Source organism: Ruditapes philippinarum, unplaced genomic scaffold (assembly GCF_026571515.1).
Source record: "Ruditapes philippinarum isolate M1 unplaced genomic scaffold, ASM2657151v2 ctg16486_1_1_1_1, whole genome shotgun sequence".
Lineage (NCBI taxonomy): Eukaryota > Metazoa > Mollusca > Bivalvia > Venerida > Veneridae > Ruditapes > Ruditapes philippinarum.
Window position 1 is genome coordinate 1 of NW_026862586.1, and position 24,635 is coordinate 24,635.

The following is a 24,635-nucleotide window of genomic DNA, read 5'->3' on the forward strand; positions in this document are numbered from 1 at the left end:
TATCAAATGTGCGCGTTGACGTTCACGCCATCATCATAATAACTTTAATGTCATGTTGGCTGGATATTGAATCAAACCAGACATTTACATCATTAAAAGCCATTTTAAAAAATATTTCAACAATGAAGGTTTTATTTTTAACTCAGTATACAATTTTGAAATAAGTATTTAATAAAAGGGTTATTTATCGTGTATGATAATATATGCACTTATTCACACGCGGATAATATAGCACTCCCTACGGTCGTGCAAGATTACCGCTGTTGTGTATATTAATATATAGCATTTCTCGACAAGAATAAAACGAAAACCAGACTACACTTTAGGAATTGCGCAAAAAATATTTTCATCAAATGAAATGTTTTAGGGAAATGCATCAAAAGTTTTTGCGACAATGTGTAATGTATTAGGTATTGCGTCATAATGTTTTTCGAGAAAGTGAAATGTATCACGTATTGCGTCTACATGTTTTTCGAAAAAGACCTTTTATTATTTTCTCGTCAAAATATTACTCGTCATGTGCAATGTTTCTGTTTTATGCAACAAAACATTTGGCCAATTAGCTAGAATTTTCTCGTTTATTCGAATCATTTTTGCGAAAACACTGACAATATCATGCCTTTGCGCCTTAAATTTTTCCACTTGCGTAAATCTTCTCACAAAAGATCGCGTAAGAGGTGACCCTTTGAAGCTTCCGTAGTCTAAAGAATTACTTGTCATGTACAATGTTTCTGTTTTTTTGCTACAAAACGTTTGGCCAATTAGCTAAATTTTTCTCGTTTATTCGAATTATTTTTTTGCGAAAACACTGACAATATCATACCTTTGCGCCTTAATTTTTTCCACTCGCGTAAATCTTCTCACAAAAGATCGCGTAAGAGGTGACCCTTTGAAGCTTCCGTAAAATAATTAGTTAGACGCAAATACGTTACTCGCATTGACAAATAGTTCACGTAATTCAACAAAAAGTTTTTCCGCCAAGATTAAAAACTTCTACGTATTACGTATTAATCATTACGGATTCATGGGATGTTTTTGGTCAAAACGAGAAGAAACAAGTTGACATAACGTGAAACTTTTAGATAAGTGGAGGCCCCGATAAGCTTCCGTACCTTTCTACAGAGGCGCTGAAAAACTTCCGTACCTTTCTAAATATTCGTAATTTTCCCTTTTGTGTAAAGAAAATGTTTTGACAATGCGGACGCAAAATGATGTGAAACTAGGTACTTTCTTTTATATTTCAAGTACAAAAACATGACACAAACAATTTAAGATAAACATCATAATGTACAAAACTTCCTATTCTTTTTTTAAATACACACCTTAGTACAGTCCAAAGATGTATGACGTAAAAGAATTTATACGTTCTTTGATGTGTTTAAATTTTGGATTATTATTAAGTGTTTCATGCGGTAAGATGACATTTTTTCTACACACTTTGGTTCTTATCTTTGTGCTAAGGGCGAGATTTTGTTGTTTTTGTTTTATCAACTTATTATTATACTTTATTTTTAAATCAAAATAAGAACCGCGATGTCAACCGAACGGCGAATTACGTTAGGGAAAGAATTGATGGACGTTGACAGGCGCGTTACGGTGCCGTGCATAGCTGAACAATTATCTCTCTCTTATTATGCCGTGCAACGCATTCTTACAGACGAAAGCTGTCTCTCGCTGGGTACCCCGCATACTGCGCGTGCAGTGTTTTCGAGAACTTCTCAAGCGTAACGAGGCACATGGTGAAGATTTTTTAGACAGGATCGTGTCCACGGACGAGACATGGCTGTACTATCACGATCCCGACTCCAAACACCAGTCTTCTATTAGGAAGCCGCCTGACAGACCTCAACCCAAAAAGGATCGAGTTCAGCGAAGTGCAAAGACGGAAATGTATATATACTTCATTGATATGCGTGGGCTCCTGCTACAACACAAGGTGTCGTAAATGCGGAATATTATTCAAAGGTAAAATAAAAAAATATAACTGTTACTATTTTGTTATTTAAAAACTTTCTATAAATATGTGTAGAGCTAGCCGGTTCTAGTATGTAATAGATATTGTTTATTTGATTTTAGAAAATGCATTTTAAAATATTGCCGTAATGCAGTCGTTGTGCGTTATCAACTTTCAGGTGTTACGTCGGGACTTGGTACAACCCCTGCGCCGGAAGCAACCTCAGCTAGACCTGGACGATGCTATTCTACACCATGATAATGCCCACACACACCGGGCTCACGACACAGAACTGGAGGTTAACCTGCTCGGGTTAAGTCTACTGCCATACCCACCGTACAGCCCGGACTTGACTCTATTAGACTACCGTCTGTTACCCGATTTAAAGAAGGAACTGAGGGGCCAACAATTTCAAACAACATTACTACTACGCACCAGATTACTACTACGCGCGAGATAGTTTCGTCGTTTAGATTAGACTGGTTTAAAGTGACTTTTGACCAATGGATACACAGGCATTAAACTAGAAATGTGTCATCACACCACGGATGCCCCCGCATGCAGCCAAAATTTCAGCTGTTATAATATTTAGTTCCAAAAAACTTAAAACTATTCAATGATTACACAAACCATTTTAAAACAAATTTCAAGGCACTGAAACTATTCAGTGTTAACCTTTTGTAAAAAGCATATTGCATATTTGTAGCCAAAATAATGGCTTCATACATTTCCACAAAGTATGAGTGCTGAAACTGAAAATTCAAAATTTTTCCAACGTTCAAAAAGATAACTTTGTCCAAAATCATTGAACCACGACCAAATTCAAACTTGAACTGCTTATTCCTAAGATGTATCTATATGTCAAATTTGAGTTGAATGTGAGATAATGAACGAAATCTTAAAATTTCTGATTTTTTTTCAAAGTTCAAGAGGGATAACCAAAATCATCAAACCATGACCAAATTCGAAATTGACCAATGTATTCTAATGACATATTCATATCTTTCATTTGAGTTGAATATGTACAACTTTTGGGGAGATAATGAATGGTAACTGAAAATTTCATATAATTTTCAAAGTAAAAGGGGCATAACTCTTCCAAAAATCATCGAACTATGACCAAGTTCGAACTTGACCTGTGTATTCCTTTGACGTATCCATATGTCAAATTTGAGTTGAATGTGTAATACCGTTGGGAAGTTAATGAACGGAAACTAAAAATTTCATATTATTTTCAAAGTAAAAGGGGCTTAAAACTGCCAAAAACATCGAACCATGACCAAATTCGAACTTGACCTGTATTTTCTCAGGAAATATCCATATGTCAAGTTTGAGTTGAAAGTGTATAACCGTTGGAAAGATAATGAATGGAAACTGAAAATTTCATATTATTTTCAAAGTAAAAGGGGCATAACTCTGCCTTAAATCATCGAACCATGACCAAATTCGAACTTGACCTGTATTTTCTCATGATATATCTATATGCAAAATTTGAGTTGAATGTGTGCAACCGTTACTAAGATAATAAACGGAAACTGACGATGACAGAATGACAGAATGACGAAGGACGAAATGACGGAAGGACGGAATGACGGAACAGGGTAACGCTATATGCCCCTGCCATTAAATGGCGGGGCATAAAAATGTGTCGCCACCGGGGGTAATTACGTTGAAAAAGTGAACCGGACATTAGACTTTGACGTTTAGGTGACGTCAGCGTCGCATCGGCGTGCTTCAAGTGTAGGATAGTGAAGTGTTTTGATTTTGTATGTAAACTTTACTGTTCAATATATCTTAATGATTCATTTGGCTTTTTGTCAGTCGAAAGTAAAGGTATCTCGTGGTGTTATTTTGTTATTATGTTTAAGAAATAATACAATTCCGCGAATTTATCAATCAACCCTCGTAAAACAACTTAAAAAAATGAGCAGTGTCAAACTAGAAATCTCCTTAAGAATGGACATTATTTTGTGAGACATCATTGTGAATTTATTTAATGCTGTTCGACCTTGAGAAGTACGATTTGAGCGTAGTAAAGCATGGACATTTATGTTCGATTTATCAAATTCCTAAAATAAAATTGGATCATGAAAACATTAATTATTTGGCATTGCAACTTGTGAAATAAATGCATTTACGTACAATTAAAGATCAAACGGAATTGTCATAGAATCACTTTACCCAGATTCTAGTATGCAACACAATACAGTTACATATATAGTTACATACTTTTTGATAAAAGATGATTTAGTTTCGCCAGAAATTGTTCAGGTCATTGCTATAATATGTCATTTTTATGAGTCATGTAGATAACTCAACCGCTTCCTAAGAAATGTCTTTCTACAACGTGAAGCCGTTCGCAATGCCGTCGTACGACAACAGTATTATACAATCATATATTTGAGCAGGTTGACATCAAGACTAGACAATGGTATTTTAGCAATTTGAGTAGCTCATTTACAAAATACTGTTTTGTTCGTCAAATTTGTTTCTTAATCACACGAACCTTTGTTCACTTTAGCAATTAAATCGGATAAGCTCAGTAGCGTATCGTGCCATAGTAACTGTTGTGAGTGGGCAAGAATGTATTCTAGATAAAACGTTCAAGTGTTATCACAAAATTTTAATATTTCCATTAATTATAATTTAAGTTGGAATAATTTTCAGAAAAAGTTACAAGTATGCAATCTACTCAAGTATATTTGAACAATAAAATGTTTCAATTCAGTACAGCACATTGTTGATTCGTTGTTTTTCCGTATTAGCTCAAATAAATTACTCAGTGCAAATTATTTAAATTCACATTTCGCAACCCCTAAAATACTCCGCCAAACTTCTGTATATAATTATTAATTATTTATATGTATTGCACATACATTATATATATTATGCATAAATGTCACGTCATCAATTCTAAACAAATTGCATATTTTAAATTTATCAAAAACTCATCAAACAAACGGTATTTGCTTTAACGCAGGTATTTTGGAGGTTTAAAGTCGCCTTTTACGCTATTTCAGTGAATACCCGGAATTACCATCACCTGGCTAAGTAAAAAAGTAATTCAGCTAAATATCAATAGTTAGCCCCTGAAAGTTTTATTCGTTAATAAGAACATTTTCTTTTATGACTCTTGCATGTGTTGCTATTCTTTTGAATAAACATTTTTAATTTGAAGTTTTTTGTTTGGAAAAAGAGTTTTGATATAAGGTACGTAACAGTGTTAGGAAAATACTTTGAGGACTTGTAACATTTACATTTCCTATTTGGATGGCTTACTAGCACACAAACTAAACAAGACCCGAAGGATGGTTTATATATTTTATTATATGTGTTGCTACAAACTCCCAAACATCAAGTAAACATATAAAAAGAAGCAATAACGATATTTGAGGCGTGGCTTAATCTATCTTCTAGACTTGCTTACTACATCCTCCACTATCTTTAGTTTAGAACTCATCACTAAAATCAATAAACATACATAAATCATCAAAAATTTAAATTTAAATGTGCAAACATATTGTAGTAAGAAATATTTTTTTCGTATGAAATAAGCTATTTAGCAAGTATATTGTTATAAAATTATTATAAACTCTTCTCATTTTTCAGCAGAGTTCATTAACAAATGCGATTTACTCTAATCAGTTTACTGGGCATCTGCTTGAATGAAGTAATGATAAATATAATGTTATTGTTAATTGTCATATCTTTTTATATTTTTCGTAATGTCACATAATATCAAACAAATTACATTATTATCACAACATTTGTTCAAACAACTAGAATTGTTATCATGAGAATGATTTGTTTTTCCGTTCTACCACACAAGAACCAATTATAAGGTTATTTAATAAAAAAACAAAGGTATTTATTTCACGAATAATAGAATGTTCTCACATAGGCTATCATTATACGCTAGTAGATATGTATTTGTTCATATAGCAATGGGGACAATTTTAGACTTGATTTTGTCATTCTTTTTGTTTTAACAAAATCACATTGTTTTCAAATTGTCTAATAAAAATAGCTTTTCTGATGTACAACATGTCACAGGGCTTTAAGGAATTAAAATAAACGTTTAACAGAAGGGATAGTGCCATGTTTGAATATCATATTCTTTTAATAATTATCTCATTTTATCTACCTGATAAATAACGTGCCAATGAGCCAGTCTATAGTCGATCGTTCTAGTCTAATGACGGGAACCAAATTCGGGCAGGGAATAAGAGGTATAGTATCATTAAAATACGCAACGGAGATTTTATTGGCGATACGGACACAGCGGGAATATTTTTTGCAAAACAGGCAAAATGTATTCGACATGTAATTCATGAAAATAATTAACATTTAATTTATAAAACAGATTAAATGATTGAAAAAAGTTCGTTTATTTTAAAATGTATCACAAATATTTGCAATCGGTTATTTTGAAGGATTCCGTGACTGACGGTTGTTCTCTTTCACTTTGAGTTTTACTACATTTAGTGGTCCTATACCTAGATTCTAGGCGAATATGCAATCTTTAGTTTAATCAAGTAGTTTAATCTTTTATATATAAGAAAACAATACGTAACTAAGACATAATGATTTGTAAAACGCCAAACGTTATTTATCTTATTTCTTGCAAAGTATGTAACAAACAATATGTCGGTGAAACAAAACTTCCATTAAATAAACGAATGAACTTACACCGCTCTGACTGGAAAACACGTAAATTTAACAGATCCCCAGTTGCTGAACATTTTCACCTAGAGGGACACAGTTTTAAAGACGTGTCCCTCTGTTGTATTGAACATAACACAAAGTGGTCAGATGTAACACGGAAATCACGCGAGACATACTGGATTCGCCGACTGAATACGCTAGAGCCATCAGGAATCAATAAAGGAGACTAATTTTAACACTTATTCTCGCCCATTCTTGACAAACTGTTTTAAACCTAACTTTAGTTATCAGGCGGTGCCGGGGAGGGCTCTTTTTCCCTTGCCTGAGAGCATCTCTATTACTTTCACCTTATCGTAAATTTCCACTTCATATAATATCACACTGTTTGTAACTTGCATTTTCTTACATTATACTTTTAGTAATTAAAACACAAAACGCCCTTATATGTGAAGTTTTATTTATTTAATATATATATTTTTTTCTTTTTTATACATAGTTCTATAGATATATTTATCCGAATTTATGCCATATTGACCGCAGGCTATATTTTCTTTTGTAAAGTACAAATAATGACCATTCAATAACGGTCTATTCATAATCGATGTAATTTTATCAAGCAACTGTGTATTAGTTCAATTTTTGATACTATACAGTACACACGTATTGAGATCTTGTGCTCTATTGTGTGCACATTATACATGTAATAAACCCCTGATGAAGGCATAATACGCCGAAAGTACTTGGGTATTTATACTTTAGCACTGTATGAACGTTTATTTTCTCCAAATTTATTGTTATTTTTTTCCACGTTCTTGTATCCTTTTTGGGATCCAGTGTTTTTGAAAGGTATTTTGTAGATGCAAACATTTTCACAAACCTATATATATATATATAGAGAGAGAGAGGATATTTGTTTGTTTGTGTGTAAGATGAAATTTTATTTCATCGAGTGGGCTTTAAAAACAGTATTTCTACGCCACTCGTGAGAATACTGTTTTTAAAGTTCACGAGATGAAATAAAATTACATCTTACACAACAAACAGACAAATTTTCTTTTTATTTTATGCTTAAAAACAAGTTAAAACGAAAGTTCCATCATTTTAACGTTAATATTAAAATCTGTTTCCCCCATTGAGAGCCCCATTTAGACGGAATTTCTCATTTAAAACAAGAAGTCTTGAGCTGAAAATAAGTCCGCCAATCAAGGTTAAATGACGGTGATATTTATTCATTTTTAAAAAAAAAAATATAAATGATCGCTTGTTTTAATAATTAAAACAAACCCTTCTTGTAGGAGAAAAAGTCCATCCATCCATCCATATTTGTGTTACTTACTGCGAATTTATATTAGACCTGGCTTTGTAAAATGTAAGCGGCAGCCATTTTTTAAAGTTGTGTATTTCATGGGAGGAAAATAATTGTGTAAGATTCAGAGGGATATAATTTTTATTTGTTAGTCATACACCTTTTTAAAAGAAAGAAAACTTATTTGAGGATTGTAACAGACAAAAAATAAGTGTTGACAGAAGTGAAAACATTCAGAAAAGGAGCTAGGAAAATGGAAAACTTGGAAGCTTGCTAAGGAACGCTGGGTTGTTTTACTTATTCTACGAGTGATGGCTGTCAATGCTTTTCAATTTTTCATAAAGCATACGGCAGTTATTGCTCGTAGGATACTTTAATATGCCCAAATGTCATCAAGAGCAGTTTGCATGGGGAAGGAATGTATTTTTCAAACTGTAAAAACGAAACTAAAAAATTTAGAGACGAAAATTGGTGATTGGAATGTGAATGAATAGAAGTAAGTTTTTTCTCTTTATTACTTTTGACATTTAAGTTATTTATATATTTCAGCTTTGTTATTTCTTTTAACAGCCTGACATTGTCAGAATTGTCGGTAAAAATAAAATTGAGGTACCACATGGTGAAAATCTTAAAAAAGTATTTTCGTCATTGAAAAAAGTGAAATTATATTTTGATAATTTTCACTGTGAAATTATCAAATATAATTTTCACGGATAAATCAGTAATCCACTGAAAAGCATAAAAATAAATAAATAAATAAATATATATATATATATATATATATATATATATATATATATATATATATATATATATATATATATATATATATATATATATATATATATATATATATATATATATATATATATATAGGTTTACTACAAGTATAGATGTCTAAAATGAAATAATATATATAAAAGAAGAAAATATAATTGTGGAAAAGAGAAGAAAGAGGCTAAGAGAGGATTATAGTCTGAATAAGAATGAATCTAAATAAGTCTATTGAACGCCGCCTTTCCTTGTTGATCTTGTTTATCATATTTTCGTTTTTTACTATATAATTTTGTACATATTTAAATATAATAACGTTGTCCTGGTATGTAAGAGAAGCTTATGAAGGTTTATGCTGAAGTCTTGCAAAATGTTTTTCAAAAAAAGATGGTGATTTAATGCGCTGCAGTTCGTTCGAAGCCATTTGTGAAGGACCTGCAGTTTACGACTACCTGCATCAAAGTATTTTTGTGTTTTTTCCTGTCCTTGTTTAAGAAAGTTTTTAATGAGGATAGTGCAGGGCTTTTTCGTATTATAACGGGCAAGTTGATCCAATTACGAATAACTGATGACAATAAAGAATTGTGGTACAGAGTAATCCTTGATGCAATTTCTTTGATATCTTCAGAGTTTCGTAAGCTGTAGCGGGATTGGTCTGGATTTGGTATTAATGATGAGAGATAATCTGGAGTAATGTTCGACTACATATTGTAAAACATTATTAGTTTGTGTTTACATCTTCTTTCTGAAAACGATTCCCAATTAATTTCTTTCCGAGTTCCTAGTGAGATAAGGTTGGTTGCACCAGCTGCAATGTGTGCACATTCATTTTGAATCTTATCAATCTGTTCGAGTTCATATTGGGTACAATTACACAAATTACATCACCGTATTCCGAAATAGGTCTAATGAATGCTATAAAGATCATTTTTAAAGGTTAACGATCCAGAGAGAATTTCAATTTACGCATTATATTAACCCTTTTCCAAGCTTTATTAGTTATGAATTCAATATGTTTGTGCCATGTGCAGTCAGAAGAAAGAAAAATGTCTAACTGTTTCTGGAATTTGTTGGTTAAATATTAAATGAAGCATGTAAGATTGAAAATATATTTTACTTAGTGAACACCAGATGCAACATTTTAACGAGCGGCGTAGCCACGAGTGAAAATAGAATAGCTGGTGTTCACGAATGAAATATATTTCAATTTCATATATAAAACAAATAAATATTCTAAGTATTTTTTTCCTGATTTTGCCGCGTAACGTCGCGCATTCTACTTTATGACGTCATCAGACCAGATCATGACGTCACATCATCAATTTTGAAATATAGTCCTGTTCAATTTTTCTAATTGTGTTACATTTTTAACATGATATCAGGTGAAATCGACTTTCTTTGCCTAAAGAAGCAAAGTTTACGTATGACGGCATTTATTTTTGCCTGTTATTTTATTTAATTATGATATTATTTTCAACCGCATTTAGATATAGTCTGGCTACAGTGAAAATTATATTTTATAAATTTTACTAGTGGTTTATCGGAATATAATCATCGAATATGTAAAGGTAATACACTGGAAAGTAAAAATGAATTATTTTAACTTCACGAGCTTTTGGTGCTAAATGTGGATATATTGAGAATTTTATAAATGACATATATTGGTACCTGAAACTCGGTAAATTTCATTCGTTTAATATTGTATCAAGTAAGTGTTAACGGGATAGGAGAGTATCTAAAATGATGATGAACTTTATGTGTGCATTAAATTGTATGATTTGCAAATGTACATAAATTATCTATTGCAGTTGTTTTAATGGTAAATATTCAGATAGCATTACTTCACCAAAATACTTAATAGATACACTGCAATGATGACTAAAAACTTAAATAGTTTTTGTTTGCATGTTGCGTTTTTGTTTCATCCTTTTAACGTAATACTATGTTTTCCGCACGTTTTAGTGTTAAATCGTTTTGGCTGCGTAAACTGGGTCACAAATGTGTAAACAATTTTGAACACTTATGGATTTTCATATGTTTTTGATAAAGTAAAATGCATATATAAGAATATCTTCAAATGTGTAAACAATTTTGAACACTTATGGATTTTCATATGTTTTTGATAAAGTAAAATGCATATATAAGAATATCTTTTTGAAGAATTTAAAAATCGAATTTTGGATGTTATTAAACAAGAATGGTTTGCTAACTTAGAAAATAGTTCCCTGTTATATTTTTATAAGAATGCCAAATGTACATCTGACTATGAGAATTATTTAGATATTTTTTAAAAGGATTTAGATTCTATTTCTGTAAATTACAAATGAGTGGTCGCACCCTTAGAATTGAAACAAGAAGATTTAATAGAAACACTATTCCCCGTAATGAATGATATTGTTTATGTTGTAATAATTTAGATATAGAAGATTATATCATTTTATATGTATATGCAGCTTTTATTCAGAATTAAGAAAAAAGCACATAAAGGACATTTACATCAAAAGACATTCTGTTCATAATTTATCAAACTTTTGAATTTTTGTTTGTGATAAAACTGAGCTCATACAATTCACAATACAACACAATACAATACAACATCACTGTTCATCAAAAACGCTCTTGCTTTAAGAAATTCAGTACTAACCGTAGAAAGATATCTCTGATACATGTTCTATCTCCTTATACATGATAAATTGTTTTGATGTATATGTAATCAAATTTGACATATATTTATTTATTTATATGTATATACAAGATAATGTAAATCTGAATAAATTATCTGTTCTGTTCTTTTAAAAATAAAGAGGTTTCTTTAATTGATAGACATTAAATAGATATATATAAAATTATATTATGCTTATAGAAAAAGTTTCGAACCTTTTTTAGTTTCTGCATGGCAGTGTCCGAATGAAGCACCTTTTCAAAGTGTATTTGCCGAATCTGGACAGTCTGCGGTTATTAGTTTTCTAACAACTGTGAGAACATTTGAACAACTTCTGGTTTATAATGTATATGCCTTTAATGGAAGTAAGCTTTATATCGCAACATTCTACAACAACATTCTTCGAAATGAAAAGTCCTATTTACAATCAAAATTTGTTGGGAATGCCAGTGCTGGAAACTTCACAGTGAAGACAGTTGGTGTACACTTACATGATGGCGGAGTTTACATGCTTGGTTATAAAGAGGGATCAGAAAACATCAATACTGAACATTGCTCTGTGCTATTCATTATAGGTAAATTTCATTTTGAGTATAATATAAAAAGTTTGCATCATTTCTTTTATTTTTTAAACAATTTTCAACGTGTTTATCTCCTTTTTTAAAGATATACTATACTCAAATTTGATATCAGAAAATATTGATAATTGCTAAATATGAAATAAACATGTTTTGATTTCGCACAAAGTAAACATGTCATGTTTAAAATTCTACACACATAGCTCGTCACAATATGAATGTATAGTTTCGAGAATGTGACTTCCAATATAGTTAATTATTCATTTTTTATTTAAATTAGACAAATTCAGCAAGAATGTCATAGGTTTAAATAAATTTCTTCGATTAAAATATTTTACTCAAAGATGAGCATTTTTTGTCCCAAACGTTCGGAAATTTCACTGAAAAAATTTAACTTAGATTTAATTTTGTGCACAAAGGCTGTTGTTAACTGTTAAATAATAATAATAATAATAATTATATAATAATAATAATATTAATAATAATAAAAATAATATTAATAATAAGAATCGCCAAAGTTATCACCCTTAACTTTGACATTCTATAAATCTATCCTGTAATGTTCATTTACCAAAACTGGTCAACCAAATCTTACAAACAAATTCCATTTGCAATAATAATGTTCATTTTTGATGTCTTTGCATAAACCATATGCTTGTGCTTAGGAAACCTCAATTAATTTGATCTATATGATAAAAATATAACAAAATTAATGTTGCAAATATTAAAAATCCCTAATTTCCGATATTTGTTTGTCTGATTGCTGTGAATTGCAGCTTCAAAATTGATCCCAATTTTCAAATGTTGCTGAAACACAAAATTAAGTTATGTGTTCAAATAGTTTTTTGTGCGAAATACACACACACACACGCACGCACGCACCAACACCAACAAACACACGCACGCACGCACGCAGTCACACACATACACGGACGGAACGGACGAATGCACTCAATTAGATTATAAAACATTTTTGTCTTGCAGATAAACCAAAAAAGCCGACACTCACTCGTGATAGTTTTATCGTTCAAGGAACCAATAGTAGCCTTATTTGCAGCAGTTTATCGACAAGTTATCCTACAAACCACACCATGAGTTTAACATATAACTGGAATGTAAATGGTGCTACTAATCCATCTAAGTCGAGATATGTTTATTCACCAACAAGAAAAAAACTAACAATTACATCGCTAAGGAAAGAAGATGCCAACACAACATTCACATGTAGTGCTACGGAATCAGGACCCAGATTTGTTGGGCTAACTTCTGACAATAGTGATCTGCTAACGTTTACTGTCATATGTAAGTGAAAAAAAACAACATGTTACATTAAGATGGTTGTAATGATTAAAGAAGCGTGTAGAAAAATAGTAATTGTTGTGAAAATAATTTCTATGTTAAAGCTCGTTCTAGGTTTGGTTGTTCTTTGTTAATATATTTATTCAAATATCCGATATTTACGCAACTATGACCTAGGTCAAAGATGAAAAAAGAAATTTGATTCTGGGTTAAACTATTGTGCATCTGGTGCGAAGTTCAGGAAATTGTTGGAAAAAAAATGCCGAATTTACAGTTCGCGGTATTGCACGAATTATTGGTATTTCACTATTGAGTGATTTTTTATTCTTAAAAATATCTTGAATTGGAAAAAAAAATCTGCCAGGTGGGTATCTAGCTTGTTGAATGACGATCAAAAGCAGCAAATAATTAAATTTTGGTGAAAAATGTGTTTCCAAAATATGATAAGCAGTTATTTGCAATTTGATTAATGGCAATAAAACCTTTGGTTCGTTATTTCTAACCAGAACGAAAAAAAAACAAAAAACATGATAATTAAATATTGGCCACCAAAGTTAGCAAAATATTTGTAATTGCTATACGCTCTTTGAGTAAAAAAACTATATGCAATATTTTCTATAGTATAGGTGTTGCAATTCAATTGCAAATGAAAAAGGCTAAAGTATATCTGGAAAGTACTAGTAAGATGTTGATTTGAAGATATCAAACTTAAACCCCGATTAAACTAAGCGCCCCTTACCACGTTTTCTATATGTACGACTTTGAATTTAAAAATACTTTTTTACAGAAGAAAAAGTAACAGTCACCCTCCTTGTTCACACGACCTTGCCCCTAGTGACATTTTATTTGTTTAAATGAAATGGAAAGACGCAGATAATGTACAAGACAGGCACATGTAAATACCTTTCTCTCTTCCTTACAAGTATACACAAATCAGCGTCCCGTGCCGGTGTACGCATCCTTGAATGACCAATCAACTAAAAGTGTGGTTCTAGTAAAGGGGATTACTTTGAGGAAATTACAAAAAGAAAACGTCACATTTTATAAAGAGCAATTCTCTTCCAACACCTATCATATTTAAATGATTTTATCCGGTTAACAACTTATGTTATGTTTTAACACAGCTGATGAAATTAATAACAGTACAAATATATGATCAGTTATTATAATAGTACTTTTAAAATATTTTAGATGGTCCAGATGTAAACACAACAAGACTTTTACCCTCCATAAGACAATACACCCTAAATGAAGGTGTAACTTTGAATGATATAACATGTAGTGGTGAATGTTTTCCAAGGTGTAATTACAAATGGACAAAGTCAGGCCAAACAGTTAGCAATAATTCCTTATTATCCCTGGCTACATTATCTCGGACAGAGGCTGATTTCTACATGTGTGAGGTAACAAATGCCAACAAGACCGTAACAAAAGTAACACAAAAAGTTGAAGTGCGTGTCAATTGTAAGTTACAAGATATTATACTTTTCAAGGCAGTTTACTTGATAATATAAAGCTTAGTAAAGAATTATAGTACGTGTAGTAATAAAGGCTACACTATGATAATTCTAACTTATTCGGTGGCATATGTTCTTTCAATATGATTATATATTGAGTAAATTTATCACAATGGCTTGGTTTATATCGATAATATCGGTCGATAAACATTCTTACCAATAACTGTAGATATATTTTGAAGTTCATGTTTTCAACCACCCATGTAGTATAGTTTTCAGTAGTGCACAAAAAAGCATTTTGACCGTACAGTCTATTTTATATGTAAATGCCCTGCGATGCTCATATTTAGCTCAGAATATTGTGGAACTTTGACGATTGTCATGTGGTTCAAAATAAATATTAGCGTATTTCTTTGCATAGACGGCCCCGACGCAAGTTCTGTCATATTATTGCCGCCAACATCAAGATATATACTAAATGAGGAAGATGTTATAAATGACATAAGCATTTCGGGTGATTGTTTTCCTGTTTGCTTGTTTAACTGGACAAAAGCGGGGAGCTTAACTTTTGCTGTAGATGATGCCACATTATCACTTGGCTCATTGGATCGCAATGAAGCGGGCACATACATATGCACTGTTAGCAACCCAACAAACGACCAAACACAAACGAGAAATATATCTGTATTTGTTAGATGTAAGCTTATTTATTATCATTAGTTATTGAACATTAAAAATAATTTTTGGAGTATAAAATGGTAATTCTTTTACTGTCGACCTTTTGTGACATGAACTTTGGAAGCATTGTAGTTTTTCTTAGTCCGTTTTATCTTCTTTAAATTAAATACAGTTTTGAAAGTTTTGATTGGCTTTATTCAGGTTTGAAGACATACGTATGCAACAAAATTGTTTTTCTTTTAAGATGGTCCAGACGCAAGTTCAACCATTCTTACACCAGCCAAAATAACATATTCTGTTATCGAAAACACAACTCTGCATGACATTAATTGTGCATCAGAGTGTTATCCCAAATGTCACTACAAATGGACGATGCCAAATCGAAATTCTATGAACACTAGTGTGTTATCACTCGGAAAACTGCACAGAAATGAAGCTGGAACATATACATGTACAGTTACCAGCACGCTAACAACAGTTTTTGTAATCAAACAAGTTGCTGTTTTTGTCACATGTAAGTTTTTTTCAATCTCAATTAAGGTCCATGACTAGATAGAAAGATAACATAATATAATCATAAAATAGTCTAAAAGTAACGTTCTACTACAGCCCCACCCCTCTCTCTCAAATTGTCTGTCATCTTATGACAGAACGATGTGTTTGTAATAACAATATAAATGAAAAACATGACATGTACAACTACACGTCCTTATTTCCCTTTGTCATGTACGAAAATACATTAAACATTCCATTTTATAATGTGTTTTATTTACATATGGAGCAGTGTTTAATATTCCTTTAATCGGACCAAGTAGACTGTGCATATTCCGTTCTCCGCATATCAGTATAAATGGTTTAATTGCGAATAATATTTTATTATTAAAAATAAACAGATGGTCCGGATGCTGATTCTTTGAAATTAAATCCATCCCAATCATCATACCCAGAAAATGAGGGGACATCACTTAATGACATCACATGTTCAACTGCTTGCTATCCTAAATGTACTTACAAATGGACAAAGTCTGGCTCCCCGTTCATTGAGAGTAACGTATTATCACTTGGTACTTTGAACAAGGATAAAGCGGCTACTTACACATGTACAGCTTTCAACCCAACGACAAAACATAATGTATCTACAAGTGTTATTGTACATGTTAGATGTAAGTACGATCTTGAATTCTAGCAAATTATTTGTAAACAGCTGTTTATTATCTATATGCGTTCAATTGATCTTCTAAGGTTTCGTTGCTTGTTGTTTATTCACAGTTTATGAATATTTGGTGAATATATTAACTCATTAACAGAGTATTTAGAATAAATGGAAGTTCGTTTACAAAAAGCTGCGGAGATTATAAATTATTAAGGTAATGAACACCGGACAAAAATACTTTCAAAAGATCGGTGACTTAAGTCAGTTGGTAAAATATCCTTTTTCTTTCTTGGTAAAATTCTCAAAAATGTTAAGTGAATGTATATATTTTGTATAGGGCATTTATGGTCTACTCTTATTTTAGAAGGTGTCCATTTCTTCACTTAGGTGACGAACACATTTCTTCTATTTAAATCCTTTATTTTAGATGGTCCATATAGATGTGATTTCAACACATCCTCTCCATATGTTTTGAAAGAAGGCGAAACATTACCAACAATAACATGTAAATCAGATTGTTACCCGCTGTGTTTGTGTAAATGGAAAAACAGTTCAAGTGGAAGTATCATTAGTCAAAACATGCATTTAGATATCGGACCAGTGACTCGATACCACAACGGAAGCTATATTTGTATCTGTGAAAACACAGCTAACAGCTCAAGCGCGTCGACAGAGTATTTTGATATCATAGCTGAGTGTATGTAATGCATTGCTTTAATTTATTCTAATAATACATTGCTTTAAAATAAGTATTAATTATTTGCAAATGAAGAAAATATTTACTATGAATTACTTCTGAAACAAATATACTCATTCCTAATATTGTTTTACTCTAATAAAGTAAATATGACACAATTCAATTCAATACGTTTACACCTCATAAAGATTAAAACATTCATGCAAAACGAAATATGCTATAACACTTCTGTTGAACCTATTCAACTGGTTAAACACTGCAAAGCTGTCATCGTTTTTAAACAGAAGACAGGATTATTTTAGACTATTAAAATTGATAGAAATGAATGCTGTTTTAATAGCTGTTATCTTATCTCATGCAAAATTGGAAATATAACGGCATAAATCGCTTTGTATAATAATCGTTAACTTCTCTATTAAGTTTTATTAATATTGCGTGTTAGTTGAAGATTTATTTACGCCATTGACGCTCGTATTCTATTTTAGCATTTTATTCCAGATTTAACCTTTACTGTAAATGGAAATGAAGAACAGACAAATTTGACTGTTGACGAATACGAATCTGATATACAGTTTAAATGTTTGATAAATATTTATTTCGAGACAAAATTGCAAATCAAATTTCAAGATACTGTGCTTGTGGATAAAATACATGGAAGAGAGCTAGTTTTTACCCGCAAAAGTGCACATTGCTTACATGCTGGTATTTACACTTGTCACGGGAAAAGTCGCAACGGAGCAGAAATTATGTCTGAAATCAACTTATTTGTTCGATGTAAGTATCATATTCATTATAAAACATAACATAAGAAGAAAGAGCTTAAAAAGAAAATAAGCATGTGATCAATACATGGTAAATACCTATAGACTTAGAATTTAACCTCTGACCCTCTTACTAGGAAGTTTTATAATCTAAATCTTACAACAAATCTGTTTTGATTTTTAAATTAAAGTGATATAAATAAGTTTATGAAACGTTTAACCTATAAAAATAAATGTTGTATTTAAAACAAATATATGTTGCTCTTTGTAAGAACGTATGGGCACATCCGTATTCCGATTAAGATTTTGTATTTGCTTAAAACAATTTCAATTCAGCTATGCCGAGAATAAAAAGATATAACTTTTTAACAAGGAAGCAGATGAAAGTGGAGTTAGTATTTCTTGAGCATTTCATTTTCTTGATATAAAGCAAACATAAACATTATGTATCGAAGATTGTTTATACACAAATTCTATAACTCTTACTTGGTGTAAATGTTAAATGTGTTAACAGCTTTCGATTTTCTGAAAACAGTCACCTCAATCTCTATCATGGGTGACAATTATTAATCAATTAAACAGAGATCGAATTGTAATTATTAATATAATTGATACACCAGAAAGGGAAACTTTTGTTTGAATAGAGAACTCACGTTTATCATTTTCAGTATATAGGTATAATAAATGAAATGAAACAAAACAAAATCAAAAGAATCGCTAAAATGCATTGATCCCTGACCTGTCTAATTCTTATTATAAGAATAAGAATTTCAACACAAAAATCACATGTTAAGGTTTGTAGTTCAGTCCATTGTTATTTAAATATAAGGTCAGAGAGAGAAGGGATTTATCAATTATATTACGTCATATCCGTTGCAAAAATTGAGACTTGCTTGAGTGATACATGCTTGTTTGTTATTCACCGATCTGCACCCGCAGAAACAAAAAAAGCAATGATGTACCCGTGTATTCTGGGGTCAGAGGCATAAATACCGGATTACAATGAAGACAAAATAATTAAAAGTTGAAAACACAAAAAGATCATGAATAGAATATTTTAATATGAAAGAAATAGTAGAATGAATGGTAATTGTATGGTTACTTGCTCCATGACCTGTTTGGTAAAATGTACGGTATGCAATCTTTATTTGATAGAAAAGATACTTCATTTTATGTCGTCTCTTACATACCTGATATTTATTATATCATATATTAAGGTTCTCCAAGACCTCTTCGAGAAATAAAGACGAATTTTTCAAGCGAACTGTATAACCCTGTCACACTGATGTTTACTGCTTTGGCCTATCCCGAACCTGAACCCTCCGACTATACATGGTACAAAAAACGGGACGAGAGTTGGACACCATTACTGAGTAACACTGATTTGCAGATATCATCGGCAGGGATTCAAACAAATCTTTCAATATGGGAATGTTCAGAACGATTACAATCGGCGTGACTGCTGAAAATAACTGTTGGCAGCTACGATCAGTGATAGTTGTTTCTTGTTGCCGAGAAGGTATATATTTTAATGCAGAATAATTGTAAATTTTAAAGGGAAGGTTTGCTGTTATTATACATCTAAGGTTGCATGTCTTGAACTTTTATCGTGGCGTTTGAGCCTAATTTTAACTTCTGATGAATCCGGACTGGGTAATATCAGAGAAGGCGGATACGAAAAAAAAAAAATATAAAGTCGACAAACTTCTTTTCAATGAGTTATAAAACATTTTGTATTTTAAAACGCTATATATGCTCGTATATATATCACTTATATTCTGATGATAATTGTGACGAATTGAATTGTAATTTGTTTATTTTAAATGTGTCAGTGTTAAGTTCTTGTTGTTTTACTAATCCAATTGTAAAACGAATGAAACATTACAATATAAGTTTCATACGCTGTAAATAATCAGAAACAATGACAAAGTGATTTTTTTATAAGTATTTTTATCGTATATATAACATATCAACACAAACTATCAGTTGTCTACTACATTAAGAAAAACAATTTGTCAGAGAGGGACAAATAAGGTGTTTTGTCGGAAAACCCTTGGAAATTAAGTACTATCTTGCAGGAAATTAAAACCTTTTTTTTTCTTTTCTTGGGGGTGGTTTTTAACATAAACCCAATAATTTAAGAGAAAATGGTTACTGAAGGTAATATGTCATCGATTTTACTGTTATCATTGAGCGACATATTTCATGATACAATCGGAATATAGTAACAATATGATTTACACATTAATTCACACTTCCATAGTATGTAAATAATTCCCTAATTCTAGGAAATTATAGCAATAAATGTAATCACAAATTTTTCGTTACATTTTAAAAAAGTTATAGAGCTGCTTTTGTATTTATTTCAAATTTTTGAAATTGGTCGAGACTGTTTATAAACTCCCTTCTTACAGGGGCAGTCGATCGAGAAATCAAGAAAACGTCGATATAAATAGTAAGTTTTGTGTAGCATATGATAAGTTTTGCCGACATATAGGATCACTTCTGCCGTCGTCTGTTTGTCTGTCATTTGGGACATCTGTATATTAGTTGTTATTGTCAAGGTAACTTGATGAGGTTCATTCAGTAAAACTGTGATTACCAGCTTGCATTAAAAGTAGTTATCATTGGCTACGAAAAAAAGATCAATTATTCGAGATAGCCGCTATATTACTCTCGAACTACATGTGCATTTCTCCAAACTTAACAGGAATGTAATTAAAATCGGGAAGAAGAAGGCATAAAATGAAAACATAATTATATTGAAAATGTGCATACACGATTTGATTGAGTCTGTACATTAAGAATAATGAAAATACATCATACATTACGCCCCCAACCAAAAAACGGTTTGACATTAATATATTCCTCCAACTCTTAAAATTGATGGAATCCACTGATCCCGAGAGACCAAAACAAAAACAACTGATCTGAAGTAAGGGGGCAACATTATTATCAGCTGCATACGAATACACTTTACCTGTTTGTTGTGAAGATAAAAATTGTGAAGAAAGGTGTCATCGTAACATAAATTCACATTAAATTTACATTAAAATGCAGACTCGGTGATTGAGCTGTACATAAGCGTTAATGAAAAAATTGCAACTCCCTCACAAACATAGGCATGAGCGGAACATCAATAGTTAATATTTTAAAGTAAAGAACAGTTGATGACGAAAGACAGAGAATGTAACAATCACAGAGTGAGTGCCTAGTTGAGCATATCGTCGAATTTCGCGGTTGAATGATATTTTGTCAGAGTTATGACTTAAATGTGATTTATTATTTAAATTAATATTTGTCAGATTGCTACTTCTCTTGCCATTAGGCTATTATATGATAACTTACAGATTGATGATCGTTTAGTACTTGGCACATGAAAGGGTTATTTAATGTAAATGAATTTTGACTGAGTTATGGTCTTTGAATAAAAAGGTGTTTTTGCCTGTTTATTACCTTTTATGTTGCCAGCTACACAGAAGCTGATACATGCTACAAAGTAGCCACAACATACAGGGATCACTTAAATGTGGCCTGTCTGTATATTTGTCAGTCTGTCTGCATGTCCTGTCTATTCCTCAGAACAATTAGTCCAATTTTATTAAAACGTTATGGTTTTTAGATTGGCACAATTAATTTCTTTTTCCAACCATGCCACTTTGTCGTTTTCATTTTAAACACATAATTTACTATAATATGAGTCTACAAGTATAGAGTAAGAAATCCGTGCCAAATAGGGCGAATTGTGTACCTCCTGTAAAAAGCATGAAATTTGGCATAATAATAGGTTTATATGTAATTCGCTTCAAATAAGCCTGGGATCCAAGTTGTGTGAATCCAATATGGCCTTCATAATCAAAATTATTATATAACTTAAGTCTACGTCATCAGCCTTGATTGATCATTCTAAGATAGCAGTTCTATAGGCACGATATATCTGACGACAAGCAACAATGGGCTGTGGGTCTCTGTGGTGCATAGGGTTGTCAAATCCATAAGAATGAATCACGGAACCGACTGCGCAGCGTATATGCGTACATGACGTCATAAAATTTTATTGACGTACTTACTTGCGTCAATGTAGCGTTTCAAATAATGTAAGTAGGTCGTTGTTTTCCGCTGAGCTCTATTTCTCGACACAAATGTACGTGTAAGCTACGCTCAAACGGTCGTGTTCTTCACAAATCTGATGCTTGAGCTAAGCGACCACTTCACCTAGCCGTCTGTCCGGTGAAGTCCCAAAATACCTTGACTCATCAGTGAACAAGGACCTGGGTCCATATGTAATGAGTCTGCGGCCATTGTAAACGCTCTTATATATTGGCGTTTTATTCATTATGCTAACTGATTTCAAAGTTTGTTGTGCTTAACGCAACCATTGCATTTTGAAAGTCGTTAAGCGTACTCATTAGAGCTCTTTACGTTTCCCGGACAGTGCCGCCATGACACTGCATATACTTTCCAGTTCATTTTTGAATCGTTTCACATATGGAGACAACGTGCTTGGGATACCCGCAAGGAGATATGGGCATAGTGCCTTTGCGAACGGCAGCCTCCATCTTCCAAATACTCTATTCTCTCATATCCTGAAACGACGTCTTATTGTCGATTTGCATAAGGTGTAAACTACGATACAGTTTACAAATAAGAGAGAAGACTTGTGCTTTACACGTAAAGTGAAAGATGAATCATATAATACAAATTTTCCCATGGTATATTGTTTCCACGTGGCTTATGAGTGCAAGGTGTTACATCTACTAATCGAGACTACAAGTACAGGAATATGAGTCGCCAGTACGGTTACGTTAAGTGAAATTTATGATTTTACATGAATGATTAATTAGGACTTGATAAATGCAATGTAAAAAAGGTGATCCTTAGCATATTTTGAGTTGATTATTTAAGGAAAATCTTTAAAAAAAACAAGAAATAGAAATTGACAAGGTAAGCATACGTTCACATGAAACACAGCTCCCCGAACAACACAACAGATGCACACAGAAGGTACCAATCAAACCGGTAGTGGAAAATAGTGGCCAAGGAGAGGACACGTAGAGTTGTGAAATAAAAAAAAACGAGTCACATTAAAGAGGATAAGGGCAAGTCAGGGAGAATAAAGTTAGGAGGGGGGGGGTTGAAATGGAGGATGTGGGTATGTGGAGAATAACACGCATACCGAGATCCAACGCACCAAATCGAAATAGACAATCAATCAAAAATGTAAACATTCAAAGCAGTAAGCATAACAGACATGAAAACACGTAAAGAAACAGAGCAGTACCGCATCGAACGTTCAGTGGTAGTTAAATCACTGGTGAGATTTAAACGGATTGTAGGCTGGGTCAGACCTCATCTATTGCTCCAAATATGTGTTCTAACCATGACACAGAAAGTGTTATTAGAAATGAACTCCCGTAAAGTGAAATTTCTAACATGGATTGGTCACATTAGACAATAAAATTAAAACACATAAATGCTGTGTAAAAATGATGCATAAAAGGTACAGACTAACTGACCACTAACAAAATAATGCGATCTAAAGAAAGCCAGAGCAACAAAAAATCACTACAGGGCCTCGATCGTAAGCAAGCAGAATGACGACACATTAAGAACATTTAGTCAAAGGGTTTTGAAATGTCTATTATTGAGGTCTCCCAATTAAGTATGGACATGGATGTAATCATTAAGATAATAGCGTGTCGTACACTGTTAAAGGGTTGAAAACCAAGCCTTAAAATAATTGGGTCATAACTTCTTTTAATAAATATTTGCTGATTAAAGTGAAACTAAGAGAAATTACATGTCATGTATCCACGAAGTTTTGTTTAAACAACATCGAATATGAATTAGGTTTGCTAATACTAAGTGGTAAAAGATTTTTTAAAATTATCAGATTAATTTAGAACTTAAATGTGAATTAACGATGGTAAACTTAGTAAAATATTAATGCAATTCATGATAAGCGATAATTTTGTTTAAGGAAGTTTGTTAGAAATAAATGAATAGCGCTCATTAAAATCATCAACACAACTGACACGCCCTAGCGAATCTATTAATTGAGAAATATAAGCACATATAATGCTGAGGTACATTCACTAAAGGTATATAGTTACAAATTAAAATCTAAATCTTCTTTTATCGTAGATTTAGTAAATATAGTATTGTTTAATGGATAAGATGTTTTTTAATATAAAAAGATTTAAAAAACGTTGAAGAGTTAATTTTTATTTGCATTTAAGTTCAGGCATTGGATTAATTGTTAGTAACATCTTGAGTCGAAATAAGAATATTCATGTTAAGATATCATTCTTAGGTATGGGTAAGTTTGCTATTAAAGCATTTTATTGCTGATGTCAAGTATGTGAAAATACTTAAAATATAATCTCTCATAGTGTATAAAGGAATATAAATGGTCAGGCTATCAGGGTGCACAATTTAGTTTTATGGAATCCTCATTACATGTTTTTAAAAACTGTATCAAATACAATGACATAAAAAGTTTCTAATAAAACGAAGTGCCCAAAGACTTGTCAAGTCAGCATTGTATATTTGTTTAATGATATTTGTTTGAGAAGCCTTTTTTTGAATTACATAGAAGAAATTTACTTTTCTCTTGCAAATGTTTTTGAATTAAAGAATTATAATTCATAA

General features: G+C 31.9%; 1 protein-coding gene across 1 annotated transcript; it reads left to right on the plus strand.

The window, feature by feature from the left end:
* Nucleotides 1-1,633: 1,633 nt before the first annotated feature.
* Nucleotides 1,634-19,443, plus strand: LOC132719499 (hemicentin-1-like). Its single transcript, XM_060703269.1, has 11 exons — nucleotides 1,634-1,864; nucleotides 2,133-2,322; nucleotides 11,586-11,936; nucleotides 12,924-13,241; nucleotides 14,430-14,702; nucleotides 15,117-15,392; nucleotides 15,618-15,887; nucleotides 16,267-16,536; nucleotides 16,954-17,223; nucleotides 17,722-17,997; nucleotides 19,202-19,443. Exons 1-11 carry the CDS (start codon nucleotides 1,634-1,636, stop codon nucleotides 19,441-19,443), a joined length of 2,967 nt encoding a protein of 988 aa, XP_060559252.1.
* Nucleotides 19,444-24,635: the final 5,192 nt, after the last annotated feature.

What these genes read in the sequence shown, in the direction of transcription:
- LOC132719499 (XM_060703269.1), top strand. Translation starts at nt 1,634, where the DNA reads ATGCCGTGCAACGCATTCTTACAGACGAAAGCTGTCTCTCGCTGGGTA. An exon ending in AGTTGCTGTTTTTGTCACAT is followed by an intron (nt 15,888 to 16,266) that starts GTAAGTTTTTTT and finishes AAAAATAAACAG; the next exon opens with ATGGTCCGGATGCTGATTCT. An exon ending in AATCAACTTATTTGTTCGAT is followed by an intron (nt 17,998 to 19,201) that starts GTAAGTATCATA and finishes TCATATATTAAG; the next exon opens with GTTCTCCAAGACCTCTTCGA.